Source organism: Dipodomys spectabilis, unplaced genomic scaffold, assembly GCF_019054845.1.
Source record: "Dipodomys spectabilis isolate Male_0828 unplaced genomic scaffold, ASM1905484v1 ptg000002l, whole genome shotgun sequence".
Lineage (NCBI taxonomy): Eukaryota > Metazoa > Chordata > Mammalia > Rodentia > Heteromyidae > Dipodomys > Dipodomys spectabilis.
Window position 1 is genome coordinate 37,530,643 of NW_024870679.1, and position 14,956 is coordinate 37,545,598.

Genomic DNA, 14,956 nt, shown 5'->3' on the forward strand with positions numbered 1-14,956 from the left:
CTACATTCAGTTCAAATACTACACTCTAAAAGATATCTTTGACTGATCATCTTACAAGAAATAATTCCTCCCACCTCTAAAAGTTCATCACATCATCTGTCTTACAATTGGGGGACATTATATGCTTAAATACAATGAAAGGCATTTTCCCCTAAATACCTACATAGAGACAAAATTCAGAGTTTTCAAGTTCATACAAACTCCACATCAGCACTCCTTAATTACTCTTATTTTAAAAATAAATTAAATGTGATGCTGGTTTTGAATACTTTTTTTTTTTTTTGGTCGGTCGTGGGGCTTGAACTCTGGGCCTGGGCGCTGTCCCTCAGCTCTTCAGCTCAAGGCGAGCGCTCTACCACTTGAGCTACAGTGCCACTTCCGGTTTTCTGGTGGTTTATTGGAGATAGGAGTCTCATGGTCTCTCCTGCCCGGGCTGGCTTTGAACCGCGATCCTCAGATCTCAGCCTCCTGAGTAGCTAGGATTACAGGCGTGAGCCACCAGCGCCTGGCAGTTTTGAATACTTTTAAAACTTACCAGGTAGAACTAGTTTTAAAAAGAGAATAATATGGTATTTACTACGTGTGTCTTTTCTTCCTACGCAATTGAATCTCTTCAATGTCATTGTAATGATGCTGTATGCTGTAAAGATCACAACTGTATCTCTAGAAAAACAAATCATTTGAAAATCTTAATGATAAAACATACTGTGATGTTCTAAAAGTTCTATATCTCAAGTAACTTAGGAGGAAATGAAGCGTCACTGTAGGTGGAGATGAATCTGGTAAACTGTGATCAAGGATTTAACAGTGGTTTCCAGGGTATCAAAACTATTGACACACGGGTGGATAGAAAAAAGTAAAAGAACAGTGATTCACAAATAGAAGTAGAAAATAATAACGCTGCTGAGTTATATATAATATATAAAATGCAATTGACATGCACCCAAAACTGAGTTAATAAGTTGAGTAAGTTGTGTCTGCTCATTACCATTGTCCTTGAAGTGTGAGGCAGCAGCTATGTGTCCACAGCTCCTCCAGCACTCAGGACAATCTTGGTACGCATGACCTCTGAGAAACAGTTACTGAATGAATCAATTCAGGGAGAAATATGCTTATAATCGTATTCAGAAATAGCTATGTGAGCTATAGAAAAACATCTACTAGATAGATCTGGGATTTAAGTTCTACAGAGACAATTACACAACTGTTAACTCACTGGAGAAGCTGATCGTAACACACTCTAGTGATTACCTTCACATGATTTACAGCTTTGGTCAATGTGATGTAAGCCTGTAAAAAAAATAACTTTAACCTGCGAGCAGTCATCCTCTGGTGATTGGTTCTATACTCAGCTGCAACTTACCGACATTGATGGGCTGAACCGACATGAGAGGTGACTGAAAAATTGCTCCACCAGATGTGATTTTCAAATACATAAGAAGAGTAGAGTTGAGTTTGGCTGTGAGGACAGGCACGTGGCATTCCCAGCATTCCTCGGCTCTACAGATGCACTGCACAGCCTGGAAACTGTCTGTCTGGGGAACCACAGGCAGCTCTTCTCTCATTCCACGCCTGTATTTAAAACGAAGAGCTAAATATTAACATGGACATGATACGTTATGAAAGTAGAACACCAAATCCAAAATTGAGGAAAGCTATTATGGACACCCGGCTTAAAAGGCTTCTGGGAAAATGATGTATACAGAAAACAGAAAAAGTAAGTGTTACAGGAGTGTTTTAGAGTCTTGTAAGCAAGAAGTTACAATACAGAAAAAAAATGGAGACTAGAAGGAAGGAAAACTGCAATCATAAAAATCTCATATCTAGCCCAGAAAGTCTTTAAAAATAAATGTGAAATAAAAGCTTTCCTCAGATATACCAAAATTTAGAGAATTCACCACCACAAGATTTCCACTATGGAATATATTAAAGGAAGTCATCTGGCAAAGTTTCAGAAGGACAAAAGCACCAGGTACCAGTAGCTCACACCTGTAATCCTAGCTACTCAGGAGGCTGAGATCTGAGGATCATGGCTCAAAGCCAGACCAGGAAGGAAAGTCCATGTAACCACCAAAACACCAGAAGAGGGGCTGTGGCTAAAGAGGTAAACACCAGCCTTAAGCAAAAAAGCTAAGGGATTAGGGCACTCAAGCCTTAAATTTCAGCCTCTGTAGCAACCCCCCCCCCCCCCCCCCCCCCCCCCGCACACGCGCCCACCCACTCACCCACTCCCACACACAGAACAGACACCACATGTTTGCTCCCACTTATGGATGCTAGATCTAAAGGATAAACAAATACATAAGCACACACAAGATCATATGTAAATATAAATATCATATGTATATGTAAATATTGTGTTTGTAATTTAGCACTATTTGAGTGGATTAAAGAAAGGAAAGGAATAGAGAATGTTAGAGATAAACAATCTCCACGTTCACTACCTATGAATGAAGATAACCCAAAATTAAACTTATTAGCAACTGTTGAATAACTCATATATTTCTGTTGGAAATGACACACTTTTGAAAACAGCTTGTTAATTTCTTGTCATTAAATTCCTTACAGAATGAATTGAACCCATTATATTTCCAAATATTCATCCCAGACTTGAAAACAAGTCAATTCCAGAGAATTATAAAGCTTTATTTGCAATCCTCAAAACTTTACTCAATTAAAGTATCTATCAACAGGTGAGTGGATAACACGCTGTGGCATATACACATACAATGGCACGAAAAGAAATGAGACACTGATATAGACATTAGTGAATCTCAGAATAAACATGCCAATAAAAAATAACAAGACAAAATATTATATGATTCCATTTAATGAAAATTCCAGAAATGCAAGTAAATCAATGTTTTCAGAAACCAGATTAGTTATCTCCATGAGATTATGAAGGGGCAGAGGAAAATTTGTAACTGATAAATTCATTTTCTTTATGATAGTAATGGTTTTATGAATAATTTTACATCTCAAAACCTATCCATTTTATACTTTAAGTAGGTACAGTTTATTGTATACCAATCAATTGTATCCCTGAAAGATATTACTATGTCTCCACTATGTACAAAATAATGGAAATTTTTTGAAATCTCAGAAAAAAATTGAAGCATTGGCTACCATTGTAAACTCCCAAACGAGTAATTTAACACTGAAAATTTTGTAATTAGGTTAGCAGGTTCACCTAATGTGGGGCGTAAAGAATAACAAGAGGCATGCAAGTTCCAGAATATTGTATTTCTGATTCATCAGATTTTTTTTAATTCTGCCTATTCCTAAGTTAAGAAGTCTTAGCTTTAATAAGATGTCAAGTGAGCACAGCAGGGAGTAACAGCACTTCACATGAGGGTCTCCATATTGTTTTAGACATCCACTACCTATGTCAAAATCACTCTGTGCTTTTATAAACCTTGAGGATACAGAAAGAGAATGACCATGACTACATTTTCAGAAATCCCAACACCTACAGACCTTTCCAATGGAAAAAAAAAAAAAAAAAAAAACACTGTAAGCACAAGAAATAACATTCAGAGTAGAAAAAATTCATTGCTTTATAAACTTTGATAACTGGCATACACATGATCATTCGCATATAAACAAAACACAGAAAAAATGAACCTTAATCTTCCTACTTACAACCCACTAATGCTGAGTGTTTCCAATTGATGACAAACCTTCAAATTCTTGCCATAATAAGAAACAGTCAAAATACAATATTCCTAAAGTTTCATTGTGTGAGGAAGTCTACGAGGTACTGTATAAGGGACATTATGACTGTAAAAATGGTACTGTACTAACACCAAGACCTAAAGTCAAGTACTTCTGTTTGCTGATCAACCATAAGACCACAGTTAAGCACTTTCATGTCAGCTTAGTTCCCTTAGGCAGTAAAGCAAAGATAATGCCTATACCAACCATGTTTACAAGGTTGTTTGAGGCTATTCAAGACAATAATTGCATAAAATTATTCTCAGAACAAGTCTGATTTTGTTTGGGGTTTTGGTTTATGGAGGCAGGGTCTGGCTACTTGGTCTTGGCTGGCCTTGAACATTCCATTTCCCTGCCTCAGTGTCCCAAGTACTGATGAGGTAACACAGGTGCACCATCATCATGCCACAATGGAAAGTTTGTTTTGTTTTGTTTTGTTTTTTGGGTCCAGTTGTGGGCCTGAACTCTGGCCTGGGCACTGTCCCTCAGCTCTTCAGCTCAAGGCTAGCTCTACCATTTGAGCCACAGCACAACTTCTGCCCTTTTTTTTTTTTTTTGCTTATGTGGTGCTGAGGAATCAAACTCAGGGCCTCATGCATGCAAGACAAGCGCTCTACCACTGAGCCACCTTCCCAGCCCCTACGATGGAAATTTTGTTACTACAAATATTTGGAATTGGAGGCAAAATGACTTACTGTTTTCCATTTTATTTGTAGCTTTAAACAAAGCCAACAAAAATGTCATATTTTAAAAATATCAAATGTTAAAATAAAAACAGCCAGGCATTGTTGGCTCATGCTTGAAATCCTGTAGGAGGCTAAGATCTGAAGATCATGGTTCAAAGTCAGCCTGGGCAGGAAAGTTTGTGAGATTTCCTTTTTGTTTTCTTTTTGCTGGTCCTGGGGGTCTTGAATTCAGGGCCTGGGAGCTGTCCCTGAGCTTTTATGCTCAAGGTTAGCTGTCTACTACTGCAAGCAATGCTCCACTTCTGACTTTTTGTTGCTAACTGAAGATAGAAGTCTCACAAACTTTTCTGCTCATGCTTGCTTTGAACCACAATCATCAGATCTCAGCCTCTTGAGTAGCTAGGGTTATAGGTGTGAGCTATCAGCATCCAGCTTTTTTCAATTTTTTAAAATATGCTTTTTATTGTAAAAATACTGTACAGAGAGGTTACAGTTATATGAACAAGGTAATGAGTACATTTCCTATCAAGTATTGGTACCTCCTCCCTTGTTTTTCCCCTGCCCTCCCTTCCCTCCCACCTCCATAATTATACTCTCCCCCTCCCCCTTCTCTCCCTCCCCACCTAAATTGTAAAGTTCACTATGTTTTTCAACATAGTGTCTTGTACATCTCATTGTTAAAATGGGTCAACCTGTATCCCTAGTTAAGCATTTCGTTTTTTTCCTTTCCCTCCCCAAATTAGAGAAGTGTATATACAAGATGCAGGGCACCGACATCAAATACAGTGAAAACAGGGGCTATACCATGGGGGAGGAACATACAAAGAAACAAAAAAATCACATGGTACATTATAAATATGTTAGGAACAATAGCAAGAAAGAAAAAACCAGTTGTGTCCCTATCTTGGAGTTCATTTCGCTTCACATCATCTTATCTGGTCATATGTACATAGCTTTTGACCTTTTCTGCTTGTCCCAGACATGTACTAGTTATTGCAAATAAGGGAAACCATAGGACCTATGTTTCTTTGGGCCTTGCTTACTTCACTTAATATAATTTTTTCCAAGTCTTTCCATTTCCTAGCCTACGTCTCCCAGGCACAGGCCGAAATTTTCTCAACAGAGACCCAGAAACAAAACAAATCAAATAAAGTTGGACAAATGGGATTGCATGAAGCTGCAGAGCTTCTGCATGGCAAAGGACATAGCTCGCAAGATCAATAGAAAGCTTTTTTTCAATTTTTAAGTTAATTTTTACTTTTATCAATGTGATTCACATGTATGGTTTAAATGAATCAAATAATTGTTCAAGGCAAATACCATTCAATCATTATCACTCATTCCTTTCATTTTTATCTCCATTTCCTTCCAATTGCATGCTGTAAGACTAGTTAATTTTTACTTTCAGAAATATGATTTTGCTTCCTATAATGTAATCTAAAGATTTAGCTCTTTTGCCCTCTGCTCCACTAAATCCAAGCATACTTTGTTTCCCTGTCGGCACAAAATATCTGAATTTTAGTTATGATTCAAACAGCTTTCAATATCTGTACTGTAATGATTATGTATCTCCAATTCATTACCAAAAAGCCAGAAGTGGTTCTGTGGTTCAAATAGCTAAGCAGTCACTTTGAGAAAAACAAAAAAGCTCATGAACAGCACCACAGCACCTAATCCATGAGTTTAAGCCAAGGATTGGCATAAAAATGAATACATACATGCATACATACGTACACACTGTTACAAAGAAGAATGTGAAAAACTGACAGTGTGGTATTTTAAGTCCAAAACAGGCTTGCCAGGTATTTTGCTTTGATTGAAGAAATCATATAATTTGAGACAAAAATATAATGGAACACAGGCTAAGACATATTTTCCACTAATATTTGCAAATAATAAGAAATTTAGTCAATTTTATTCCTTTTAAAGCATACAAAAAATTCTGAATCATATTTGTAGAAAATACCTGATTACCAATTAGATTAACTTGGATAATTAGATAATTCTGTCACTTCACTGTTGGGTCTGTTCACTCAATCTCATTTCCATTTTGTTAGCAATTATTTTAGTAGTTGCATAAATCATATACCAGAATATATATCCTTAATGATGAAAATACATTAAATAAATATACTACAAAATATTTATTATACCAATTCATATTCTTTTGAAGAAAAGCAGCTCCTTGCAGAAATTTCCCTAACCACTCTAAGAGAAAACACCATCCAGGTACTGTTCCATGTAAAATAACACCAAATGAATGGAATGTCACCAAGGATGAGAGGAGGAAAGGAAGCAAAAGAGGAATGCAAACAAAAATAAGTGAACTTCAGTGCCTATCAGCTTATTAATATAACCACATGGTGAGGAGGGACTAGCTTAATTAATTATAGAACATAAAAATATTTTGATCCTGTAACCTTTAGCCTTAGTTAATTACAAAAGGAGAGTAAACAATTCTGCACTTGAGTTGGTACATTTGCTTTTCACAGTGGTAGGGGCTAGCCATTCCAAAACCACCTAATGTATATTCTAGGATTAGGCAAGTACATAACACAAAAATTGAGGGAGGGGAGAGCCAGATATCTCCTTCCTGAGGGAGAAGAGAGACAGAGACAGAGAATTTGAGAGAGAGAGAGAGGGGAGAGGGGGAGAGAGAGAGAGAGAGGAAGAGAGACAGACAGACAGACAGACAGAGAGAGAGAGAGAGAGAAAGGATCTATAATGGACCCAGTGGTTTTGGATTAGAATGAAATATATTAGTATGAACACTAAATATATACATACACAGAGATGTAGAAATATTGATTTATATATTTTATATAAACACACATTGTATGTATCCTGTGTGCACAAACATATATGTAGCTCTGTTCATAGGTCTAGAAATGATGTCAAGGATGATATCAAGGAGCACTAGACACCTGTGACTCTATTGTGAATACCATTCTGCAATGAAAGAAACTATAGCTTCTTGGGGACATGGCTGGTACGATGTTCTGTCAGGTAAAGAAGATCAGATTAAGCATCTTGTAATATTGGAAAGAAAGTCTCCAGGAAAAAAAGATGATGGTAATAGAGACACAAAATTGACTGGGTAGCCAGCTGTAATAGACTTCCACTGACCACATATAGATCAATCTGAGTAGTAAAATAATTACAATACTAGTCAAATCACATAAAATAAGAATCCATGAAAAATAGGAAGAAAGGGAGGAATTTTCTGCTTTATATGACTTCCATGAAATTACTGGCTTACAGCTTCCTGCTCTCTCTCTTCCTACAAGGTTTTGTTTCCCATATCATAAGCTGATTGGTATTCAGCAAACCACTCCAAGTGACCCTATAACAAATTTCTGTGTATGACCTGATATCCAAGTACTTTGCCCTTTGAATTTAAACCCCCTTATATTCTGAACTCCTATCTCTATCTCCTCAATTTGGCAATGTTGCTGAGCACTGCCTGAGATTCCGCAGTCCTGTTCTTCTTTCCAGAAATCTTAGAGGATTACTTCCATGAGGAACTGACTGTTCTGTTCTGCCCACATCCAATGTATGAAAATAGTTCTTTCCCACACTTTACATGGGTTTCTAGTTGTTTATATCTAAAGCATCCAGGACTCCAAGACTCATGGCCCAGAGTCATTTCTGTTGATTGTTGATAATAGCTTCTGAAGAGATAGTATCTTCACAGAGTTTAAACTCTTTTTTTAAGAAGTAATGAAACGCAATAGATTCCATGCAGTTATGCACTATCAAGGAAACTTATCTTTAACTGGGAGTTATTATAGCATATACATTGACTGAGATGGAAACTTGGCTGTCCGGTCAAGAGAGGGTTAAAACATGAATTGTCCTTGACCAGGAAACAGGGCATGGGTCCTGGAACACAAGAGAATAGGTTCACCTTAGATTGGAGCCCTGAGGATAAGAAGAAACCTTTGTGAAAGCCTGTCTTTAAAAACAGATTTTGGTGAGACAAACAAGGATGAGTGAGCCTCTACCTTCTCTGCTTTCTCAATGAGACTGTAAGACAAAGTCATCAATGTGCCTCTCCAACCCACTCCCCCAGGGAAGCCAGCCGCCATGCTGTAAACTACCTTATGGAGAGATCCACAAGACAAGGAAAGGAAGGAACCTCCGGCCAACAGCAGAGAGGACCGAGGACCTCTCTTTACCCAGAAGAAGCAATGAAGCCCCAGGAGTGAGCTTGGAATCAGACAATCCTGCAGGAGATTCTCGAACAGATGTGCAAGTGTTGATGTAACCCACACATCCAGTTGAGCCACACCAGGAGTCCTGACCCAGGAAGATGATACATGTTGTTTTCAGCCACGGAGGTGGCTGATGCAGATATTTGAGCCTGGAAGTGGTACGCCACCACATAAGAAATACCTACAAATGTAGAAGGCGCTTTGAAACCAGGCAACAGGTAGCCAGAAGGATCTGGAGGAGCACAGCAGAAAACCTAAAGGGCCTTTTTGTAGAAGTCTGGACTTCTTCCAGAACACTGCTCATAAAGCAACAAGAATGTCAGGAACAGCTTACTAGAAACCGGAGGAATGGGGAATTTTCTTGGTAAGTAACCCTACCCCACATGGAGAAATGTGGAAAGCATAGACTGCCCAGGCAGGAGTTAAATTCCCTCTTCATTTCTTCTTGTTGTGGAAATAGAGCTAGGCAGTGAGGGAGGGGCTACTGAACAAAGAAACCAGGACTTAATTTTTCTTAATTGATGGAGAAGCATCCAGCCTCTCCAGATAGAAAAAGCACTAAAATTAAGAAATGGCTTCTGAATAAAGATTAAAAAGAGAAGAGCACTCCAAAAGACTTGTATCTAATGGAGTGAATCTCAACAGCCTTCACAAAAGACATCCTTGTGGCCTGGGGTAGAAAAGCATATTAACAAGAACCCTGCTAATCTGAACTATCAATACAAATACTGAAATGGAGACCCTAGAGAATGGGCGGAGGGAGAGTGTGTGGAGAGGTAGCAGTCAGGAGAAATGACTCAGGTGCCTGATGAAAAATCTCCTTTCAGGAAGAAGAAAGGGTGACTCCAGCCAGAACCAAGTAGCCAGAGGATCAAGCCAAGAACCATAGAGGTGAACCGTGAAGCTTGAAGGGGAAGTAACTAACACAGGGGTAAGGAAAGAAAGATGGTAAAAGAAGATTCCTGAAATTGAGATCACAGAAACTGCAGGCTTATCAACAATGTCAGTATCCAGGATATGGATCAATTAGGTGGAGTGGAAAACACTCAACTATTGAAGGTATTCAAAGAATTGAAGCTACCTCATACGGATGTTGAAACCACCAAGAATGATGACAGCATGACAGTGAAGAGACAAAGTCAACTAGACATGGGAGGAGGAGGTTGTGAAAGTCCAAACTCCCTAACATGACCTGGGAGGCACTTCATCATTTGACCCTTGCTTATTTATTGGTATGTCTAATCTCTTTTCATTCCTGGATTTCACAGTCCAGTCTCTCTATGTGCTCAGTCCTCAAATGTCCTGCCTGTGCCTCAGGGCCTTTGCAAATGTCCTTCACTCTCTCTGGTTCCTTTTTCCTTGCCAATTCTTTATCTGGATTGGACAGTCCTAGAGTCTGCTTCCAAAACTCCCATTATTTACTATAGTACAGCTGTTGAAAACTTGGCTCTTCCATCTTGTGTCTTTATAATATTAACAACCCCACGACCTCTGTGATTGAAACTTGTTCTCCTCAACCAGGTCAGCAGCCAGTACACATAATAGGGACCTCATAAAGGAAAAGGTGAACTTCCTTCCCAGACATGAGACAAAAATGTTCAAAATAGTTCTAACATATCACATTTCTAGAGTTTATCTCCTTCAGATTCTTCGACAAACATTAATATGTGAGTTCAAACAATGCTTTCCTTCAAGATGGTATTTATAGTTTTAAGTCCTTTATACACATCAAGCTTTTTAGTTCCTTAAAATAAATGGTTTCATTATTTGCACATGAGAACCTTTTAAAGATTTCTCTAATGACTTCTCTTTTGTCACTAAAAGAAGATTTTGATCAAAAACTTTCCTAAAGTAACCACCATCATACATTGTTTCAGCCCTAGATCTCACACTTGTTAAACTGACCTAAATACATACACAGAAGTCAAGGCAGTAACAGCATATGGTAAATAGTATCATAAATAAGACATATCAACCAAACTACACAGAGAAATAATGTGGCAGAAATATAATGAGAGCATATTTCTCAGACTTTATGCAAAGTGATATGTTTGACTGAACTAATAACTTTAGAAACCTAATTTCAAAATAAAAGCTGGCCAAAAAAATAAATCTGAGCTGGGTGCTGGTGGCTCATGCCTGTAATCCTAGCTACTCAGGAAGCTGAGATCTGAGGATCGCAGTTCAAAGCCAGCCCTGTCAGGAAAATCCGTGAGACTCTTATCTCCAATAAACTACCACCCGAAAACCGAAGTGTTGCTATGGCTCAAGTGGTAGAGCACTAGCCTTGAGCTGAAGAGTTGAGGGACAGCGCCCAGGCCCAGAGTTCAAGCCCCATGACGGAAAAAAAAGAAAAAAAGAAACCTGTCAAATTAATCAAATAAGCAAGTTGGGAAACTCCTTAATTCATTACCATGTTTTTCATGCACCTGGTCTAACCATTTAGATAAATAAAGCAATAAATACTAATTGACTAAATGAAGCTAACATTCTCAGGTATAGATAAGTTACTAACCAAATATAAAATGATTTGATGTATTTATATATTTTAAGGACTTTAGTCTACACATAACACAATCTAATCCTTACGCATGAACACAGGGCTGTAGAAATGAGTACAGTACCTCAGCTTGCTGCTAATATTTTTAAATGCTTTAGACGAGACAAACAGGAATCATCACAGAAATGCATCATTTTTCTCAGAACGAAAACCTATTTTTCGGCTGGGTCCCAGTGGCTCATGGTTGTAATCCTTGCTAATCAGCAGGCTGAGATATGAGGATCATGCTTCAAAGCCAGCCCCCATGAGATTCTTATCTCCAATACCACTCAGAAAACCAGAAGTGGCACTGTGGCTCAAGTGGTAGAGCACTAGCCTTGAGCTGAAGAGCACAGGAACAGCGCCCAAGCCCAGAGTTCAAGCCCCATGACTGACAAAACAACAACAACAAAAACTATTTTTCCTCCACAAAGTAGGAAATTTTCTGCCCTTAAATATGTATCTATCCATTCCAGAGCCTGAATCTTCTCTCAGTACTCAGAAGCTGAGGTGAATCTCTCTTATGGTGTAGCTCCTAAATATCCCCTGAAGGCCTAGGTGAACAGTTTTGCCACCAGCCTCCAGTGCTGCAAGAAGATGGTAGAAGTTTTAGGAAAAGGTCTAGTGGAAGGAAGTTTGGTATTAAGAACTTTGGCGGCGGTGGAAGGAGGGGGGAGCAAGGAGTTGGGAAGGTGGGGAAGGAAGTGATGGTAGGGGAAAAACAAAAAAGGAGGTAACAAAGAGGAGGAAATGTACTCATTACCTTACTCATGTACCTGTAACCCCTCTGTACAGTATTTTTACAATAAAAACATACAAAAGAAGGAATATGTACTTGAAAACATACAGGGTATCCCTACCCCTACCTCTGTTTTTCCTTTCCAGCCACCACAAACCTAACAGCTTTGTTCCACTCTTTACTCCCATTATGATACTCTGTCTCACCAAAGGCAGTGAAGTCAACTGAGCAGGGGAAGCTCTGAAAGTATGAGTCACAAGAAACTTTTCCCTCTTTTAAGTTGGTTTCCTCAGGTATTTTGTCACAGTGATGGAAAACTGACTAATAACTTTCTTTAATTTTTTTTTGGGGGGGGGGTCCGGTCGTGGGCCTGAACTCTGGGCCTGCGCTGTCCCTCAGCTCTTCAGCTCAAGGCTAGAGCTCTACCACTTGAACCACAGCGCCACTTCCGGCTTTTTTCCTTTTTGCTTATGTGGTGCTGGGGAATGGAACCCAGAGCCTCAGGCATGCAAGGCAAGCGCTCTACCACTGAGCCACCTTCCCAGCCCAACCTTCTTTAATTTTAAAATCAACAATCCTGTTGTGCTTTTTCTGGAACTTGCCTCCTTCCCAGTTATATATTCTCTATTATGTATCTTGTATTATGTATCTGCAAACAGGCCCCTCTTACCATCCTTCAACTTGTCTCTCCTTGCTAGGTAACTTCCATTGGATAGAAATAAGCTCATGTTCTTTTCATTTTTCAACTATTGCTATGGTTTGAATGACTCTGTAAAACTTTTGTTGGAATTCAATTGCTGATGTGATAGTACTGGGAGGTAAAGCCCTCAAGAGGTGATTCAGTCATTAATCACCTAAGAATGGACTAATGCTATTGTCACAGGACTGGCTGTCTAGTAAAATGAAGTTCTCCCTATTCCTTCTCACGCTCTTACCATCTGATTCCCTCTATCACGTTGCCTCCCTACTCCATGCAGTCCCTCCACGTTAGCTTTCCAGCCTTCAGAACTATAAAAACTGAGCTAATTATCTTTATTAACTACCCCTTCTCTGGTATTCTGTTACAGCAATAGAAAATGGATTAAGACATTTACCCTTGGATTATCCACAGTGCAGTTCAGGATGTGTATCTGTATGTGTATATGTATATGTGTTTATCGGTGTTGTGATATGTGTATATGTATGCAGGTGGCATGTATGTATATTTGGTATATGTTACGCAGTGTGTATATGTGGTGTGGCCAGCGTCTAGGTGTGTGTTCTGTGTGTATATTGTGTGGTATACGTATGTGCATGCTGTGGAAAGTGTATGGACATTGTGTGGTGCAGTGTAGATGTGGAGTGTGTGTGTGTGTGTGTGTGTGTGTGTGTGTGTGTGTTTGTATGGGTATGCATGTGTGGTATTTATGTGTACTATGTTTGTATATATTAACTAATTTCTTCTCAATCTCCTCCTTCCTTGTATTATCTTTTATAAAAAATTTTTAGCAATAATAACTTTACCTAAAAATTATACTTCACTTCTGGAATATTTACACAGGTGGAGCTGTGATAGAATATGAGAAACAACTAATAATGCTCCTGAAATATCAGTGCTGTGAATATTGCTCAGAAATTATCACAATGAAAATTGGAACATAGTATTATCCCCCAGAGGTAAGAATATCTCCTTTTGTTTGAAGAGCATGAAGTTATAAGAAAGTTATAGTTGTAGAGAAATTCAAGTATATGTGCCGGGTGCTGGTGGCTCACACCTGTAATCCTAGCTACTCAGGAGGCTGAGATCTGAGGATCATGGTTCAAAGCCAGCCCAGGCAGGAACATCCATGAGAAATTCAAATATGTGTAAAAAAGTGTGTGTATGCCAACTATCCCAAGAAGTGAATTATGCTACTTATTAAAAAATTAAAAGCCAGCCTCTCTTTTGCTTTGCCAGGCTGGGTTGGGCCTCTGCAAAGCATATTTACTATATAAAAATCTTGTGAAATTCTACACCTAGGGGAGCTAGAAAGAGGACTGAGGGAAGAACAAGGAACGCAATGCTCTTTTGCTTTTCATTCTTGAAATCATACCACTCAGAGGCAGTTTGCCAAATTACCAGGATGTTAACAACATTCTTAGAACCAGACATCGATTATCTGGCTATAGATCCTTCTGCACACACTTGAATTCCCATCTCCAGTATGTGACATCTGACTTTGCAAGGCCCTCATCAAGTATCTGAGAAACTACTACCAACCTCTTGAGAGCTCAGCTTTTCAGGATCCTTACTTCAACACGTCTAGTTCTCATAATCTCCCTTTCTACTCTCCTGAACCAACTGTGGTTGAAATCCCCACTACTTCCACATTACCAAGTCCACAAATATAAATCAGACCTTATTATGCCTTTCTGCTATATATAAAACTGTTAACCTCTCAACTTCTTCCACTTCTAGAAAACATTATTCTACAAAAATATTTTATGGTTCATTAAGACATTTCTGGAGGGCAAATTGGCAAATGTTTTAGAAATCGTTCTGCTACTATGTATTCATTGATTCAACAGTTTTTAAACATTTGGGTGAACACAGAGTTAAAACCAGAGGTAAACCTATTAAGACACAGTAACTGCTGTGTGTGTTTACTTATTAAGTGGTAGGCCACATAACCTGACTCTAAAATCTACCCTATTAGCTTCTTTAATGGGCATTTTCAAACTTAAACTCCATCAGAATTACCTGGTAAGCATGAACTCACAAGCCCCAGGGCAGAACTGTAGATTTACTAGTTCTCTGGTCAAGCTAACTGCAATTTCTATCAAGTTTCCCAGTGATGCTGACTCTGCATAAACTATTCCACTACACATTTTTTAGCTCCCTAAACAACTTTGCCTCCTGTTTCTTCTCACCAGCTGGGCCAGATCACCCATCAAGGCTCCCACACCAATATTACACTCTCTCTAAACAGCACGCGTCACTCTCCATACCAGTAGCCACTAAAACAAAAGCCTGGTACATGTCTGTCCCAAATACCAACCTGTGTGCACCTCAAAAGAAGACAGCTAACTATTAGTCTTTGTAGTA

General features: G+C 38.8%; 1 protein-coding gene across 4 annotated transcripts in view; it reads right to left on the bottom strand.

Moving 5' to 3' along the window:
• Lepr (leptin receptor) overlaps positions 1 to 14,956 on the bottom strand; it is a 71,676-nt gene that overhangs the window by 37,596 nt on the left and 19,124 nt on the right. For all 4 annotated transcript variants that reach the window (XM_042676156.1, XM_042676133.1, XM_042676148.1 and 1 more), the window contains exon 5: positions 1,364 to 1,572. In XM_042676156.1, coding sequence (XP_042532090.1) covers positions 1,364 to 1,572 — 209 coding nt within the window. The remainder of the gene's footprint in view (positions 1 to 1,363; positions 1,573 to 14,956) is intronic.